The sequence below is a fragment of the Nyctibius grandis genome, chromosome W (assembly GCF_013368605.1).
Source record: "Nyctibius grandis isolate bNycGra1 chromosome W, bNycGra1.pri, whole genome shotgun sequence".
Lineage (NCBI taxonomy): Eukaryota > Metazoa > Chordata > Aves > Nyctibiiformes > Nyctibiidae > Nyctibius > Nyctibius grandis.
Genome location: NC_090694.1, coordinates 20,718,111 through 20,736,973, shown reverse-complemented (window position 1 = coordinate 20,736,973; position 18,863 = coordinate 20,718,111). Strand labels below are relative to the sequence as shown.

The 18,863-nt window shown below is 41.6% G+C and overlaps 1 protein-coding gene across 4 annotated transcripts in view; it reads left to right on the top strand.

The window, feature by feature from the left end:
* The window catches only part of LOC137675691 (ceramide transfer protein-like), a 134,661-nt gene that overhangs the window by 10,700 nt on the left and 105,098 nt on the right, over nucleotides 1-18,863 (top strand). For 3 of the 4 annotated variants that reach the window (XM_068421868.1, XM_068421867.1, XM_068421866.1), the window contains exon 3: nucleotides 18,357-18,473. In XM_068421868.1, coding sequence (XP_068277969.1) covers nucleotides 18,357-18,473 — 117 coding nt within the window. Of the gene's footprint in view, nucleotides 1-18,356; nucleotides 18,474-18,863 lie in introns of those variants that run through there. The other variant, XM_068421869.1, reaches the window with a different exon arrangement.

The window sequence follows — 18,863 nt, the reverse complement described above, 5'->3', positions numbered from 1 at the left end:
CCATGGTCTAGTTGACACAGTGGTGTTAGGTCAAAGGTTGGACTCGATGATCCAGAGGTCTCTTCCAACCTAGTTGATTCTGTATTTTAAGTGTAGAATTATAATGTCCTATCTCCAAAACAGGTAGGTTCCTGTGACAGTAGTCTTTAATTGAATGGAAAACATGGGGTCTGGTTGGGCTACTTGCTATAATAACCACTGGTACTGAGAAAAGCTGATTTCTCTGGAATAGAGGACTAAAAGATGAATATTTATTGTATACTCATTGGATTACATCAAGTAATGAACTGTCAAGAACTAGCCATGTGAATTAAGTTATGAAGGAGGACAATGAAAGTCAATACATGATGCTGACTGAATTACTTTTAACCAGATAATGAAAAACACCTCGAAGGTATTTAACCAGTTTATAACAGAGTGGAGACTTGAACCCAAAAGTTCTGCTACGCGGTCAAGGGATGAAAAGAAATTATGGGTATTATAAAAAGTTGATATATGCACAGATTTAAGCTTTGTTCTGTTACTCTAGCTTGAACATCCTAAATTACTGCTGCAGTTGATGTTCAGAGACAGATAATGTTTATTAAAGATATCCTTCATTACTGTAAAACGCTGTAGTTTTTTCATTCCTAAAGTCAAGCTTTCAATGGGGACTTCTATGTACATGGTTAGGAGTGGAAGTTGATGGCAGTCCTGTAGTGGTAGATCCAGGGGATTCAGCTTTGGAGTTAGAAGGTCTAGGGTCTGTCATTAAAAGAACACACAGAAATGCTTTGTAGAGTTCAAAGTCCAACTTCTAGGGGAAACTCGCCTTTCAGCTTGTATTGTCTTTGCCTTGATTACTGTCTATTCTGATAGTGCCATTGTTGCTTTTGTACAGAGGGACTTGTACGATCTCATGCAGTGACAGTGTGTGATATATCAAGAAGTAACATGGTATGCATAGAATAACTTAACCTTGAGAGGTCCCTTCCAGTTTATCTGCTGTGCCCCCCCCCCCCCTGCTCCAGGCAGTCTCACAGAAAGGCCAGCACTAATTTAATCCTGGTGATAATTTATATTAATAGATTTTTCAAACCCATTTACAAATTCTTAACAATGAAGTGTTTATCTCATGAGTTCTAAGGCTTTTCCAGAAAGGACTTGGCTGGTCAGGACAGCTCTTCTGCATGGGTCTTGAAAAATGCTTAGAGAAATGTCATGCTTGATAACTTTTAAGAATGCTTAAACTGAGCCATGTGTGCACTTTGTGTTTTTTGTCACTAGAGATAACTACCTATACAGGAAGAGTTCAAAAAGCTTATGTTCCAACTTAAATTTGAGCTTGATTTTCCTTGGTTTTGGTTATACTGAGATGATATATACTCATGTAAAAATCTTAATGGAAATATGCTATTGGTTATTAGTCATCTTTAGAACATTTTGTTATTGTGTTGTAAAGAGATGTTTAGACAGTTCTGTGGAAATGCCTGGACTAGGATTGAGTAATGAATGCAGTTTGCATAATGGAGATATTTTTAGTAAACTAGTTTGTTTCCAGAAACAGTAATTGGAAAGAACTGTTGCTTAATGAAGGCAGTAATGATGTTTTATATTAATATACAAGTTGCAAGCCATTCCCCTTCAGAATGGACTTTTGAAAGGATGGGTTTCTTGAGTATCTATTGCTTGTAGTTATTTGGAGCTTGGAACAGACAAGAAGATAAAAAACTGAAGTCTGCCTGAGACAGCAGTCCTAGCAGACCTAGTGAATTGTCTTAATAAATTGCTATTATGAAGAACTTAATAAATACTCATGTTATAAATTAGGGCTGGAATAAACATGTTTTAGCTCTTCTTTACCAAAAGAACAAGAACACTATACATGAAAGAGCTAAACTGGCAATTTCCAATTTTAACCTTCTCATTTTCTTACACATAGTCTGAAGAAAGAGTGAGAGTTCTTTCCAGTAATCAGCTGCTAATAATAAAAAAAAAAAACTTTCCTCACTTTTTTAAAGATACTGTTAGTTGAACAACCCTCCTTCCTCTGTCTAGCAGTATTTCTGGTTTATTTATAGTGTGATGCTGGCCACCATTAATAATTGGGCACTTGTGAGAGGAAGTACAGATTGACATCTTCAAAAATAAATTGACAAGTTAACATGCTTCATACATTTGTCAATTTAAAGAGATACAGAAGCTTCCTGTGAGAGCCTTTTTCACAGAAACTTTAAACTCTGCAAATATTTAAGTTTTAAAATAAAGATGTGTATTTATTTTTAATTGAAGGGAATGTCAGTGCTAAACAAATATTCTTAGTAGTATTGTTTAAAGCACTCTTAGTGTGAAGAATCATGTCTTGCAAAATAGATTTTTTCAAAAATTCACCGTGACATTAATAGTACATTGGAATCTTACTGTTACATTTCATATTTTATACAATCTAAAAGAATTTCAGAAGCAGTTGGAGTGGTAGTGTATAGAAGTGGACCCACTTGGAGGACTAATGTGGGTAAACTTTGGATTAGCTTTTTCTAGCTACTGCTCTGAACTTTGATCTTGTTAACAGACCTGTTTATGATAAGAATGATGTCATTGTGACTTTTATCTATGGATAGGTTTGATTCTGTCAGCTGCTAGTTAAGTTGAATGGGAACTGATAGCTTTTAGTTGGTGAAAACTTTTATTAAAAAAGCTAAGCTATAAATCCCTGCCCTGGGCAGAAATACCATAGCAGTAAATTGTAATAATTGCTAATTGCACAGGGATATATTGTTTCCAACTGTCTGAGATTGGAAAACAATCTGTTTTAGTATGAAGTGATGAGCATTTAATTAATTCATTTTCTGTAACTTGATAAAGTGCTTCCTCAGCCTTAATTGCTACTAAAAAGATGACCTGAGTAAACTAAGATATAGAATACAAGCCCTAACTAGATAGAGATTTATTTAGGACACAAGGCAAATTAGTACTTTTAGGCTTTGGTGTGTACCTTGAATAATCAAATAGTTACATCCAGATTGGTGGAAAATCTTGGCTAAATGGGAGAGAAATCTGAATGGAGATTCTAGACAGCACATCCAAAAAACCCTACAGAGGCATGTGTGGTCAGTAATGCTTACTCATGTGAAAGGCCCAAGGTGATTGTATTCTGGAGAGGAAAATGCCAGAGCAACAGAAGAGTGAGGGAGAGGAAAAAGTTGATGCCTAGGAGATAATTGTTGAGAGGGCACGGAGTAAATGCACGCAGACCAATATGATCGTTAAGCAGATCTCGTTTATTTGCGTATCTGAGGGTACATTTATACTATTCTATTTCCGTGCACGCTCCGTGTACGTGTCATCTCTATTATGATTGGTTAGTATGCTTTGTTCACACGCCTCTATATTAGTTCTGATTGGCTTATGCTAAAAAGTTATATCTTGCAGGTGCTGCATTCTTTCTTATTTTTCAACTTCCCCATGTCTTATTTTTCTCATAGCCAAGGTCCTCAACTTCCCCCATATCTTGTTGGTCTCATAGCCAAGGCCCTTGTTCTGTATTATGATTGGCTAGTTCATCACCACCCCATTACCACCCCCTGGACATGCCTGGACATAGCTCGTTCAGTGCGTCGTTCCCACCGTTGTCCTGTGGGAACCCCACAATAATGAGATGGGGCTGGTGGTGGTGAGGCAGGCAGAAGTTGCTTGGAACATGGGATTCTTCTGGACAATTATTTTTATCATTCACATCCTCTATACAAATTTGTATATGAATCTTACAGTCTTTGAGTTATTTGAACCAGCAATGGATGGGTTGATGTTCAAAGTGAAAATGTCAGAATGTTGTCCTGTATTTTTTTAAAGAGCTATAGAGTGCTAATATCCTTGGCAAGCAAGAAGCAATTATTTGGCTGGGTGAAGAAATGGAAGATTTCTTCCTTAGTATGTATTGAGGAAATTAAGTCAAAAGTGGAAAAATACGCATGCAGATCAGCTTATGTGAGACTGTTAATTATTATGGAATTCATCATCATAATATGAACAAGATGTGAAAAAAAAAAATCAGTAATGTGTATTAAATAACCAAATATTTTAGGATTACTTAATATTGCTGAAGAATTCAGCTTTAATACTTGAATATAATAATATGTTACCACACACTTGAAATTAGGGCTGTAATTCAACAGTACTTCTGTCAACTTTTTATCAATTAGAATATCATTTCCCCACTTTTTTTATTAAAAGAATTAAGTTTTAAAAGTGTTCATGATTTGACATCTACTTCAGGATCATAATTCCTGCCCATGGGTTATATCTGAGCATTTTCATGCTGTGGAACATTTCTCACAGATGCTATACTAAGTCTTAAATAATTCCAGTGTTTGCATTTGGTGTTAAAGCTATTTGCTATACCTCAGCAAATTTTTCTGTGATATTTGCAATCCTTATTCTTGCTCAATCTGAATTTCTGTGAATCTTCCTAAGATTGATTTATTGTTAGTGGATACTGTTTGTTCATATGTCACCCCCCTCCAGGGTTGTAGTGTTGGTCAACAGTCCTGCTAGGCAACCTGCTGTTGATTATCTGATCTGTCCTGTGATAGCCATTAATGACATTTTTAACATCTCTACTGAGGATTTGTGTAATACCAGACCTCACTTTCTGATATGCATTCCTGGAATGCTAAGTAAAAGGGTCAGGATACTTTTTTTTTTATATTTACTAATATGCAACTGCCCCAGGCCATTTCTGTTTTGCTGCCTCCTAAAGTTGCTAACTCATCAGCCTTTTGCTTCTATTCATACACACAGTAGTTCTTCACAGATGACTTCTTTAGTGTTGTTTCTGCTTCTCAGAGTTCATCTTTTTGCCTCCTCCTTTAGACATAAACTTCAGTTGCTGCTTTTGCCAGCAACTTTTGCTTTTGGAGGAGTGTTACTTTCCCAGGCTGCAGCAGGTGCATTGCCCTGTTGCTCAGCTGTTTTGTTTTTGTTTTTTTTTTTTTTTCCTGCCCCTTGTGTAGCTGCTGCTGCTTAGAGCAAAAGCAGTTTTCCCAGCTCTGGAGGTTGCACTTTTTCACTGACCAGTAATTGACCATTAATGAGTTGTTTATGGTTCTGGGGCCTCTGCTTTTAGCCTGTGTCCATATTTTCAAGGCTTTTGTTATCTCATGTTTAAATTGTATGTCATAACAAGAGACACCTGGTACCAAGCTCTAGTTCACTGAGCCAGTTTTCATAACAAGTTGATAATGAGCCTTACAGATCAGGACTGGGGCCTTGCATAGTTAGCATAAGGCTAGTGGCCTGTGCTAGGATCATGGAATGGTTTGGGTTGGAAGGGACCTTAAAGACCATCTAGTTCCAACCCCCCTGCCACATGCAGGGATACCTTTCCACTAGACCAGGTTGCTCAAAGCCCCATCTAACCTGGCCTTGAACACTGACAGGGAGGGGGCAGCCACAACTTCTCTGGGCAACCTGTTCCAGTGTTTCACTACCCTCACAGTAAAAAATTTCTTCCTAATATCTAATCTAAATCTACCCTCTTTCAGTTTAAAACCATTCCCCCTCATTCTGTCACTACTTGTCCTTGTAAAAAGCCCCTCTCCCACTTTCCTGTAGGCCCCCTTCAGGTACTGGAAGGCTGCTATGAGGTCTCCCTGGAGCCTTCTCTTCTCCAGGCTGAAGAGCCCCAACTCTCTCAGCCTGTCTTCATAGGAGAGGTGCTCCAGCCCTCTGATCATCTTCGTGGCCCTCCTCTGGACACCACAGCAGGCATGTCACCGCTGTGACTGCCCTACCATCCCAGGTGCCCCTGAATAATAGGTATGAGGCTCTGCAAGGGGACCAGGACAGTAATGAGGAGGATGGTTTGGCTAGCTCAGAGGTGCTGCTGAGGTTAAGTTGACCTAAGCCCTGTGTCAAAACAGCATCCATAAAGAAAAAAAGATGGGTCATTGTCTTGGGAGACTCCATCCTGAAGGGAACAGAAGGCCCAATATGCAGATTGGACCTGCTTCACAGGGAAGTCTGCTGCCTCCCTGGGGCCTGGGTTAAAGATGTGAAGAGGAAGCTTCCCACCCTGGTAAGGCCCTCAGATTATTATCAGTTATTGATATTTCAGGTTGGCAGTGAGGAAGTAGCTATGAGAAGTCAGAGGGCAATTAAGGGAGACTTCAGTGCCTTGGGTTGACTGGTTAAGGGGTCAGGGGCACAAGTAGTGTTCTCCTCTATCCCTCCAGTTGTGGGGTGTGATAAAGGAAGAAACAGGAAGAGCCAGGGGATCAATACCTGGCTCAGAGACTGCTGTTACCAGCACGATTTTGGGTCCATCTACATGACACCAGGCCTTCTGGCTGCAGATGGGGTACACCTGTCTCAAAGGGGGAAAAGGATCTTTGCAGAGGAGCTAGCAGGGCTCATTGAAAGAGCTTTAAACTAGTATGGAAGGGGGAAGGGAATAAAACCAGGCTTGCTAGAGACAAGCCCAGGGGTGGCACACCAGTGTTTGAGGGACCGTGTGCTAGCGAGGTCCTTTGGTCTGCCAGCTCAGTGGTGGCGGGGGGGTGGAGACCCATGTGGCAACAGGGACGCAAGGGTTAGTGATGATTTAGAAACCGCAGAAGTGCCCCAAATAGTCATACAGGAATTAGGGCTTCTCCCTTCACAAAGGTGGCAGGATCTTAGCCCAATTGAAGTGCATCTACACCAATGCATGCAGCATGGGCAACAAACAGGAGGAGATGGAAGCCATTGTGCAGCCGGAAAACTATGATGTAGTTGCTGTCATGGAAACATGGTGGGATGACTCGCACAACTGGAGTGCTGCAATGGATGGCTATAAACTCTTCAGAAGGGATAGGCAAGGATGGAGAGGTGGTGGGGTGGCCCTGTATGTTAGGGAGTGTTTTGACTGTCTAGAGCTTGAGGATGGTGATGATAGGGTTGAGTGTTTATGGATAAGGATCAGGGGGAAGGCCAACAAGGCAGATATCATGGTGGGAGTCTGCTATAGACCAGCCAACCAAGATGAAGAAGTAGATGAAATATTCTATAAGCAGCTGGGAGAAGTCTCGCGATCAGTAGCCCTTGTTCTCGTGGGGAACTTCAACTTACCGGATGTCTGCTGGAAATACAATACATCAGAGAGGAAACAGTCTCGGAGGTTCCTGGAGTGTGTGGGAGATAACTTCCTGACACAGCTGGTGAGTGAGCCAACTAGGGAAGGTGCCCCACTGGACCTGTTTTTTGTGAACAGGGAAGGACTTGTGGGTGATGTGATGGTTGGAGGCCATCTTGGGCATAGTGATCATGAAATGGTAGAGTTTTCGATTCTTGGAGAAGTAAGGAAGGGGGTCAGCAGAACTGCTACCTTGGACTTCTGGAGGGCAGACTTTGGCCTGTTTAGGAGCCTGGTTGGCAGAGCCTCTTGGGAGGCAGTCCTGAAGGGCAGAGTGGTCCAGGAAGGCTGGACACTTCAAGAAAGAAATCTTAAAGGTGCAGGAGCAGGCCCTCCCAATGTGTTGGAAGATGAGCTGGTGGGGAATAAGACCGGCCTGGCTGAACAGAGAACTTTGGCTGGAACTCGGGGGGGAAAAAAGGAGAGTTCATGATCTTTGGAAGAAGGGGCAGGTGACTCAGGAGGACTACAAAGATGTGAGGTTATGCAGGGAAAAAATTAGAAAGGCCAAAGCCCAACTAGAACTTAATCGGGCTACTACTGTAAAAGACAATAAAAAATGTTTCTATAAATACATTAGCCACAAGAGGAGGGCCAAGGAGAATCTCCATCCTTTACTGGATGCGGGGGGAAATGTAATGTCAAAGGATGAGGAAAAGGCTGAGGTGCTTAATGCCTTCTTTGCCTCAGTCTTTAGTAGTAAGATGAGTTGTTCTCCAGGTACCCAGCCTCCTGAGCTGGAGGACAGGGATGGGGAGCAGAATGAAGCCCCCATAATCCACAGGGAAATGGTTAGTGACCTGCTACACCACTTAGACACGTGCACAAGTCTATGGGGCTGTACTGAGGGAGTTGGTGGAAGAGCTCACCAAGCCACTTTGCATCATTTCTCAGCAGTTCTGGCTAACCGGGGAGGTCCCAGGGGACTGGAAGTTAGCAAATGTGACACCCATCTACAAGAAGGGCCGGAAGGAGGATCTGGGGAACTACAGGCCTGTCAGTCTGACCTCGGTGCCAGGGAAGGTTATGGAGCAGATCATCTTGAGTGCCATCACGCAGCACATACAGGACAACCAGGTGATCAGGCCCAGTCAGCATGGGTTTATGAAAGGCAGGTCCTGCTTGACTAACCTGATCTCCTTTTATGACAAGGTGACCTGCTTTCTGGATGAGGGAAAGGCTGTGGATATTGTCTACCTGGGCTTTAGTAAAGCCTTTGACACAGTCTCCCACAGCATTCTCCTGGAGAATCTGGCTGCTAAAGGCTTGGATTGGCATATGCTTTGTTGGGTAAAAAACTGGCTGGATGACCGGGCCCAAAGAGTTGTGGTGAATGGAGTTAAATCCAGTTGGCGGCTGGTCACAAGTGGTGTTCCCCAGGGCTCAGTATTGGGGCCAGTTCTCTTTAACATCTTTATCAATGATCTGGACGAGGGGATTGAGTGCACCCTCAGTAAGTTTGCAGATGACACCAAGATGTGCGGGAATGTTGATCTTCTTGAAGGTAGGAAGGCTCTGCAAAGGGATCTGGACAGGCTGGATCGATGGGTCAAGGCCAACTGTATGAGGTTCAAGAAGGCGAAGTGTCGGGTCCTGCGTGTGGGTCACAACAACCCCATGCACTGCTACAGGCTTGGGGAAGAGTGGATGGAAAGCTGCCTGCCAGAAAAGGACCTGGGGGTGTTGATCAGTGGTTGGCTGAACATGAGCCAGCAGCGTGCCCAGGTGGCCAAGAAGGCCAATGGCATCCTGGCTTATATCAGAAATAGTGTGGCCAGCAGGACTAGGGAAGTGATTGTCCCCCTGTACTCGGCACTGGTGAGGCCGCACCTTGCATACTGTGTTCACTTTTGGGCCTCTCACTACAAGAAAGACATTGAGATGCTGGAGAGTGTCCAAAGAAGGGCAACAAAGCTGGTGAAGGGTCTGGAGAACAAGTCTTATGAGGAGTGGCTGAGGGAACTGGGGTTGTTTAGCCTGGAGAAGAGGAGGCTGAGGGGAGACCTTATTGCTGTCTGCAGGTACCTGAAAGGAGGTTGTAGTGAGGAGGGTGCTAGTCTCTTCTCCCAGGTAACAAGTGATAGGGTGAGAGGAAATGGCCTCAAGTTGTGCCAGGGGAGGTTTAGATTGGATATTAGGAAAAATTTCTTCATGGAAAGGGTTGTCAAGCATTAGAACAGGCTGCCCATGGAAGTGGTGGAGTCACCATCCCTGGAGGTATTTAAAAGATGAGTAGATGTGGTGCTTAGGGATATTGTTTAGTGGTTGACTAGGTAGTTTTAGGTTAATGGTTGGACTTGATGACCTTAAAGTTCCTTTTCAATCAAAACAATTCTATGATTCTGTAATGCTTTCTCTAAGTTGCTCCACCCTGACAGATCTAGGATAGTTAATGATATTAAAAAAAAAACCTTGCAAAATTAATTATTTAGTAACTTTAATGTTTATACTTCCAAAGCCAGTTGTCTTCAAAAATAACTCGTAGAGAAAAAAGGATCTTTATGCACTTTTATGATTGCATTGGGTGTATGCGGCAAGGGTGGGGGCTTCAGGGCAGCCTATATGAGGAGAGGCTGGGGCTGCTGTGCACTGGACACAGCAAGTTCCAGCTGTTTCCAGTGGACCCACTGCAGGGCACAGCTGAGCCCCTCAGCCACTGTGGTGGTGTCTTGGGGTAAACAGTTAAGAAAAGGCCAAAAATGCTGTGCTGCAGTGTGAGAAAGAGTGAAGAAAAAGTGTGAGAAACAGCCCTGCGGTGAGAGCAGGAGGAGGTGCTCCATGCACTGAGCAGAGGTCCTCTGCAGCCCCTGGAGGAGACCACTGTGCAGCAGGCATTTTCCTGCAGCCTGTGGAGAGGACTCTGCTGGACTGGATATCCACACTGTGGCTTGTGGAGGACCCCACACCACAGCAGCTGGATATGCACTGAAGGAGACTGCAGCCTGTGGAGAGCCAATGTTGGAGCAGGTTTATTCTGAAGGACTGCAGCCATGGAGAGGAACCATGCTGGAGCAGGGGAAGAAAGTGAGGAAGGAGTGGCAGAGTTGTGTTATAAACTGACTGCAACCCCCCATTCCCCTGCACCTGTGTTTTCAGTTTTGTCTTTGTTTCTCACCATCCAACTCTATTTTTAATTGACAATAAATTAAATTAATTTTCACCAAGTCGAGTCTGGTTTGCCCATGATGGCAATTGGTAAGTGATCTCCCTGTCTTTATCTTGACCCTCAGCTTTTCATCTTATTTTCTTCTCCTGTACAGTTGAGGAGGGGGAATGAGAGTGTGGCTCGGTGGGGGTCTGGCAGCCAGATAGGGTATATACCCACTGCAATAATCTAGAGAGTCGTCATAGATATAGCTTGTGATTAATGTACTTGTTTGAAAGAATAAGAAGGGACAAGGATTGTTCCTGAGCAGAGGCAGAATTTTACTGCATGTACTCCAACTCTGTGGAAGAAAGAGATCTCTAAAGGAAAATAGAGTGATGATGCTTGTTCAGAGGAAATAATGTTAAGGGAGGATACAACAAGGAGTAGATCATCTGGATGAGCAGTGTTCAGGCTGTATTCTGAAAATGAGCAGTGACTCCAGAAAGAAATACACTAACTTGATTAAATACTTCTCCTTAGTATTTAATAGGGCATGAGAGACCATGTTTTTAGAGCTATCTTGTCTGGTAAAATTCTTACCAAGCATAGTATTAATTGGTAAAACAGATAGCTTTCCCCCCTCCCCATTAAGAGAATTTTGTAAAACCTAAGTAAACCAAAATGCATTGCTTCACAAAATGCCTTTTCTAAAGCAATGATTTCTCACAATTTTGCGATAGTTCTATTAGAGGAAATAAAACAGGTAGTACTTAATATTTGCTTTCATTGTAACATTGCTTTTATGAATATAGTTCTCTTACGAGATCTTATGGCTGTGATAACTCAGTCCACAGAAAAGTAAATAATCTGGTGTTCTAGCAGGATGAATGTGAAAATTAGCATTAGAAGTTTCATGGAATATGGCTTAACTATGACTGGAATTTAGAAATTCAAGAATATAGTGAAATATCAAGGATTATATTCAGTAGCTGAACAGGTTTGCACATTTAGCTGTGGGTAAAATCAATGTGCAGCTGATATCAGTTACCTAGTGCTTATTGCTGAGTTAAAAGTTAACCATGGCTTTTGCAGGTTGAGCTAATTTTGACAACAATAAACAATTGCCAAGTTAAGGCCAAGAAAATGTAAACTGGTTTCTGGAATGTCAAGGTCCAGAACAAAGGCATAATGATTTGATTAAGGTTTCTCGTGCATGTGGCCAACTTGGCAAAGCAAGCAGGGATTTAATCAAGGAGGTGATTTGGGCAAATCATGCCTGACAAATTTGGTGGCCTTCTACGACGGGGTTACAGCACTGGTGGATAGGGGAAGAGCAACTGATGTCATCTACCTGGACTTGTGCAAAGCATTTGACAGTGTCCCGCACAACATCCTTGTCTCTAAATCGGAGAGACATGGACTTGATGGATGGACCACTCGGTGGATAAAGAACTGGCTGGATGGTAGCACTCAAAGAGTTACGGTCAATGGCTCAATATCCAAGTGGACATCAGTGATGAGAGACATTCCTCAGGGGTCTGTATTGGGACCAGTCCTGTTTAACATCTTTGTTGGTGACATGGACAGTGGGATTGAGTGCGCCTTCAGCAAGATTGCCAATGACACCAAGCTGTGCGGTGTGGTCGACACACTGGAGGGAAGGGATGCCATCCAGAGGGACCTGGACAGGCTTGAGGGCTGGGCCTGTGCAAACCGGATGAAGTTCAACAAGGCCAAGTGCAAGGTCCTGCATGTGGGTCGGGGCAATCCCAAGCACAAATACAGGCTGGGCAGAGAATGGATTGAGAGCAGCCCTGAGGAGAAGGACTTGAGGGTGATGGTTGATGAGAAGCTCAACATGAGCCGGCAGTGTGTGCTTGCAGCCCAGAAGGCCAACTGCATCCTGGGCTGCATCAAAAGAAGTGTGGCCAGCAGGTTGAAGGAGGTGATTCTGCCCCTCTGCTCTTGTGAGACCCCACCTGGAGTACTGCATTCAGCTCTGGGGCCCCCAACATAAGAAGGACATGGAGCTGTTGGAGCGAGTCCAGAGGAGGGCCACAAAGATGATCAGAGGGCTGGAGCACCTCTCCTATGAAGACAGGCTGAGAGAGTTGGGGCTGTTCAGCCTGGAGAAGAGAAGGCTCCAGGGAGACCTCATAGCAGCCTTCCAGTACCTGAAGGGGGCCTACAGGAAAGCTGGAGAGGGACTTTTTACAAGGACAAGTAGTGACAGAATGAGGGGGAATGGTTTTAAACTGAAAGAGGGTAGATTTAGAGTATATATTAGGAAGAAATTCTTTCCTGTGAGGGTGGTGAGACCCTGGAACAGGTTGCCCAGAGAAGTTGTGGATGCCCCCTCCCTAGCAGTGTTCAAGGCCAGGTTGGATGGGGCTTTGAGCAACCTGGTCTAGTGGAAAGGTATCCCTGCCTGTGGCAGGGGGGTTGGAACTAGATGGTCTTTAAGGTCCATTCCAACCCAAACGATTCTATGATTCTAAGTATCCTTAGCTGAACTACCTTCATTATAATACTAAAATACCTGCTCACAGGTCAGGAAGACCCTTGCCCAGGTGAGGACCCTTCCTCTGCGCAGGCGCTATAGTGTGAGAAATGACTAAGCAGATATTATATGCTAATTGTTAACCAATCATTGTAGCTGGAGTGTATCATCCTGTAATGCATGTGTATAAAAGATATCGCAGTGATGATTTCTGGTGTGCTTGATATGTGGAAGACCACTGATCATCCAGGCTTGTGCAAACCTGAAATAAATAAGCAATGTTTCTCCTGAGTGTGTGACAATTGGCTTATTGCACACCGGGCCACGAATCTGCTTTTTGGACAACACAGCTGTACTAAATTTTTCTTAATCTTGTATTAAAAAAATGACTTTTTTGCATCACAAAAAAAACCCAGTAAAAACTGGTATGTCAAAGCTTCAGGGATAAATAGTTTTGTACTGCTGAATTAGGTGAGCACAATGTTTGTCTTTACTTGGTTTGTATATGTTATTACAGTGTATAACACTGGTGTATTGTAAGCTGCAGTTATCTTCATAGCAGTATATGGTATTGTTTTGTTAATAACTGCGAACAGGTGGAGCTAGGATAGATAACAGCCTCTGTCACATTTATGCTAGTGCTGTTCCTGGCTGAGAGATAAAGAATGGCAATTCTTGTTTTCTGTAGCCTGTATTGTTTGTCTTGTGTCCTAGTGCCCTGCTCAGTATTTTCTTAATAAAAAAAAAACTTCAGAATTATTTTAAAATAACTTCACTGTAGATAAGTTTTAGTTCTGCAGTGGGAATAGCAGCACAAACACCCTTTATAATTGCAATGCACAGACTTGAGTCAGATCTGCTATGAACTGCCCTGGCTTTCCTCTGTAGAGAAAAGAAGAAATACCATTTAGAGTAGAGAGAGAGACTGGTTTAGCAAGCAAAAGTTTCTTCAAGTATTCCCCCCCTGCCCATGGAGTACTCTTGAAGGTTATGAAGCATATAAAAACACTTAATCCTCCCTTGTGTAATTTGCCTTAAGCACTTGAACCAATATTTTTCAAGCAGATATCACTCTGAAGCTTGTTTCATGAATACCTCAGCCTTGAGAGCTGTATAGCAGGAAGGATTTTGTGGCAATGCAGCAAACTATGACTCATGAGACCTGAGCTGGCTGCAGACTTCCTCAGTAACTGTAGCCAAGTAAATGTTTCTTTGTGTAAACTGCTTTTTTAGAATTTAAGAGCTAGTATCAGTTGGTTTTATACAGAAAAATCTGGGACACATGAATACTTGCAATTGCCTTTATTTCTGCAGGTGCCTTGGAAGAAAGCTTTAGGAGGTGTACAGAAAGGACGTTTGGCAATGATGGAGGCTTATTTCTTGCAGTGTATTCTTGCATAGAATTAGGATTTAGCTGTTTTTCTTTGAAATGCTGTCTCTAGAAGAAGCCCTTGGTGCACAATGCAGGCTGCCTCTGCCACAGACTCTTAAAGTCTGCCAAACTCACCTTTGAAAGCTCTATAAAGGTTTTCAGGTGCTCCCATTCAGAGTGTCATGTCAGTCTGGGTTTTGTTCCCCAGTGCCCTCTCAATTTGTATATGCTGCTGAGGGGTGCGGGTGTTAGGAAAAAGCAGCTGAAGTTCTCCAACCTGCTTTTAGGTCTTGAGGGTAGATAGTGATTCCTACTTGCTTTCTGCTTCCCTGTGTGACTGAAACATTCCTATCTTTCTTGCCTTGTCTTGCTTGTGAAAGGGTAGTAGGACATATCCTGGCTTCAACACAGGTCCTTAGCTTGTTACACTTGAAAATCACTGTTTCTCCTGCAATGTCTTGTCAGGTGGCTTGCGAAGAACTATACCATTTTATGGTCCCTTCTGAGCATATGGAGGAAAGTGAACACTAGGCTAGAAATGGTGAACTTGAGATCTGAATGAAGTGAGGTGAGATCTACAGGAAGAAAGTAAAGGGAAGAGAAATGGAAAAACTTGAAGCAAGTGTAAGGAGAGGCTCAAACTAGTTTGAGGAGGATGTTAGAAGAATAAAGGACAGACCTGAGAAGTGGTGAATAATGCTTTGTGGTCTCTGCTAGATGCAATGACAGAAAACAATAAAAGCATTTATAGCAAGAGGGAAACCAAGGAAGTTTGTCCAGAGCTCAGTGGGGAGGAGAATGTAACAGATATGATATCAAAAAATGATGTATTTGTCTGCCAAGTTATCAATGAAAATGAAATATGAGCTCATTCTTGGTTGAAAAAAGGGTTAATCAACAATTTGACTTGTTCTGGGTTAAGAAAAGAACAGGTCACATGTGGTTCAGATGTTTTATTTGATTTTGGTAAAATGCATATTAGAGAACTTGACTTTTGTGGTCAGTGAATTCAGGGGTCTTATGGTGGAGCCTATCTTTATAAAATGCAGAGGAATAGGAGGGGAATAATAGATCTGATTTCAGTTGCAAGAAAAATATGGAAAATAGACAATTAATAAGTACTATAAGATGGTAAATAGGTAACATGCATTTGTCAAGAGCAAATCATGTATCTCCTACTTAACTTCCTTTTCAAGCAGTATTTAGCATTGCTAGTGGAGTTTTCTTATCTTTAAGCAACTTGTCTAACAGGACCACCTGTTCAGCTGGCTTTTTTGTAATATGAAATTGCACAGTGAGCTGAGGATAACCCTAGACCTGATTTTTATGTGGCCTAGTCTCTTATCTATAGGTAATGCAGAAGTGTGCATGTAGTGAATGGCCTGAAAAGCTAGACCTCAAGGAAAACATTTCCCTTCCTTGTTGTAGCAACAGGGCATAGTTTTTCAAATATAGTAAAAGTTGCTATGCAAAGAAAGGGAATACATAAACCTGCCTTTGAAAAGGGCAGAAAAGTAATGGTCTTAAATCACAATAAAAGATGTTTAGGTTAGAGATGGAGGGAAAAAAATGACAGCAAGGATGGTTGTGCACTGGAATAAGTTGTGTGTGGAAGCATGGAATCAGTAGTACTGCAGGCTTTTAACATTAGTTTTGGCAAGTCTTTCTAACAGTGTAACATGTAATTACTTTTAACTCCTTCCGAAGGGCCTCAGAGAGAGATCGAGCAGAGGAATACTGTCATGGCAGGAAAAACTTTGATAGCCAATTCTTGTACACTTGATTTTTGGGAGAATCTTCCATTGTTGTAGGTGCATATCCCCCACCACACAGCTAAAGGAGGTCCTGGCAGAGGGATGGCTGGGAACAGGTTTATAAGCCTGACACATTGATGTGGCAGGCTTGCTACCCTAAAGCAGATAAACATCTTCCTCATGTATAATAATAATAACAACGTAGCAAATGCAGTTTGAAAAAGAGGAGCCTGAACTAGAAGACTTGATGTCCTTTACATCTCTATGTTCTGTGGTTCAGTGAAGGCAAAGCAGCATATGTAAACAGTTTTGAAAGTTGTTTGAATTGAATTAAGTTCAGATGGTCAGGTATTAAGGGAATTAGTAGCTGCAGTTGATTCAGCTGATTGTCAGCTTTGTCAGTTGCTGGATTTTTTTTTTTTTTTTTCTGTGGGAAGTTTAAAATTCTTTAAATTGAGCTTAGGTTAATGTTAAAGAAAATTGGCAGAGTCCGGGTCTCTAGGTTTGCTGGTTTTATTAAACAACTCAGCGTTGGACCACCACCGCAGTGAATGGTACCTGACTCAAATTCACTATCGGTTTATATAGAAACTAATAAGCAATTACATCATAAACTTTTCATAAGCTTCTGTTAAAATTCTACTAGCTACTTCAATTCTTCTTTTCTTCAATTGTCAGGAGTCCACAAAAGTCCATTCTTTTCAATTGCTTAGCTGATCTTTATGTTCTGGTTCCGCTCCGACTCCGGTCGACACCCCGTCCTTAATGTTCTTGCTGTGATCAGCGTCCCGTCTTGATCCGTGTCGAGCAGAGTCTGGTTTCCACTGCCAGCGTCTCCTAAGTATTAACCTAAAATAGCTGAAGTCTATTTAGAACTTTATTTCTATTAATGTTTATTTCTAAGTATCCTATATTTCTTTTAAGGTAAAGAAAAGGTTAACCATACATCCCCTTTACTAAAATCATCAGAAGGTAATACTTCTAGGCCTACTCCTGCTTAGCTACTCATTAAGCTTTGATTGATGATTTGTTCAGTCATAGGTCAGGATTACACAAGGAGCTTTGAGAACAATATTCATGGATTGTGAAAGCCCACCTGTGTTTATTCAGATAGACTTATATTAATTATTCTATTCTTCATTCTATTTCACCCCTGTTGATCCTTGTCTCCCTAACTCATAAGAACTTTTACATTAATTATGTGAAAATTTCTATAACAGTTAAGATGCTTGACCAAATATGTGAAACTTCAAGTACTTTTGTTAAACTCTTCCTAGCTCATTTTTTATTTGCTAGTTGGCTTTTGTACTTTTATTCCTCCTTAGTATATTTAAACAAGAAAGATTGTGTATTATGTAAGTAGCTTCTGATTTCCAGATCCTTAGAAAATAATTCTTGCTGGCACTGAACTGTTGTGCATGACACAACAAGTGAGACTTGCTTTTAGGTTTTCTTTTGTGGAGTGTTTCATGAGTGATCTGCAGTGCTTTAGTTGTCTGTAAGATGAATGTATTCACAGAGCAGTTCTTATATTGTAAAGGATATTAACATTTGTAGTCTTGTCTTTGGCATCAGGAATCAATATTTATCATCTTTCAGATTGCATCATTTGCTTTAACCTTAGAGCCTATTATCTTCCTGTGGTTACTTGTATGTGTAACTTTTCTTTGTATTCAAATTCAAAAAGGTGTTCAGCTATACCTGTGTTATGTTTCATTAAGAATAGTTTTCAGTGAAGGGGGGGGAAGTTGTGCTCTGTGTTGGATGTTTGCTAGGGAGTAACTTTGAACTGACAGTGTCAGGGCACAGGGCAGATTAGATAGTTGTTTTGTTCCCTTGTACTTTCCTTACCAGCTTCACTGTAATGCTAGTAAAAGCTTTTTAGTATTTGAGGCATGTGAACCCAAAGTTAGATGAATTCGAGTGGTGATATGGGAAGGCATTGCATGTTGCTCCCAATTATCTGAAAGTCTTGTTTTAGTGAAGATAGTTGAAGCAGAGGGTGTCACAGCTTCCTTTAGCTGCCTTCCTTGTCATTTTGCTACAGTATGCTTTTATGGTTCTGTCCTGGTGCTTTTTGCTACGATGTATGTATTCCTTCCATCTAAAATCAATATTGATAGCAATAACCTTAATTTCTCTTTCCTGCTTTGAAATGTTAAAAAAAAAAAAAAAAAGTGTATTTTCCTGGCTGTGTCCATTTTGCTAAAGGATTTCTTTGAAAGTATGAAGGTTTGTGTGGAACTTTTTCGTGACAATTTTGTTTAATAAGAATGTACTAAACAGGCTTTTCTGTTTTAGAAGACTGACATTTTTCATTATGGAAGTGTGTGTTAGTTCATTATTTGAGACAGCTACATAAAATGAGTTTAGAATCTAGGATGAATTCAAGGCAATATCAATCAGTTTTTGTAATTACAGTATTTTAGAGTGTGAGAGATTGTTGATCATGTTGATAATTTTAGCTATTCTTACACTCTTTTCTTTCACAGCCCCATGACTTTGACGAATGCAGACTTGATATTAGCGTAAATGATAGTGTTTGGTACCTCCGAGCTCAGGACCCAGACCACAGACAACAGTGGGTAGATGCAATAGAACAACACAAGGTATGTTTTTTTTTCTGATTTCCTTTCTCACTCATTAGATCTTGTGGTGCTTGTGGAGAGTTGTAAGCTTCACTGTACAGTCATTAAAGTACTCAAGGTATTTATGACAGATAAAAGCTGCAAGATTGAAGCAGTGTGTTAAATATGTTCCAAAGGAATTGATTTGCTTATCCTTCATATATAAGAATTTAGAGAACTTGGGAGCTAACAACTGTGAACCTTTCTTGAGCTCTCTAGCTTTACTGTATCTGATTACTGGCTTTTGTCTCCTTGTCTTTTAAGGCCCTACTGTTCATCAGCATTTTTGGTTCAGCTTTCCTGATCTCTGCCTTATCTCTTCCAATGAACTCTGTTACTTTCATTTTACCTAAAGGGCTTGAAGGTCACATA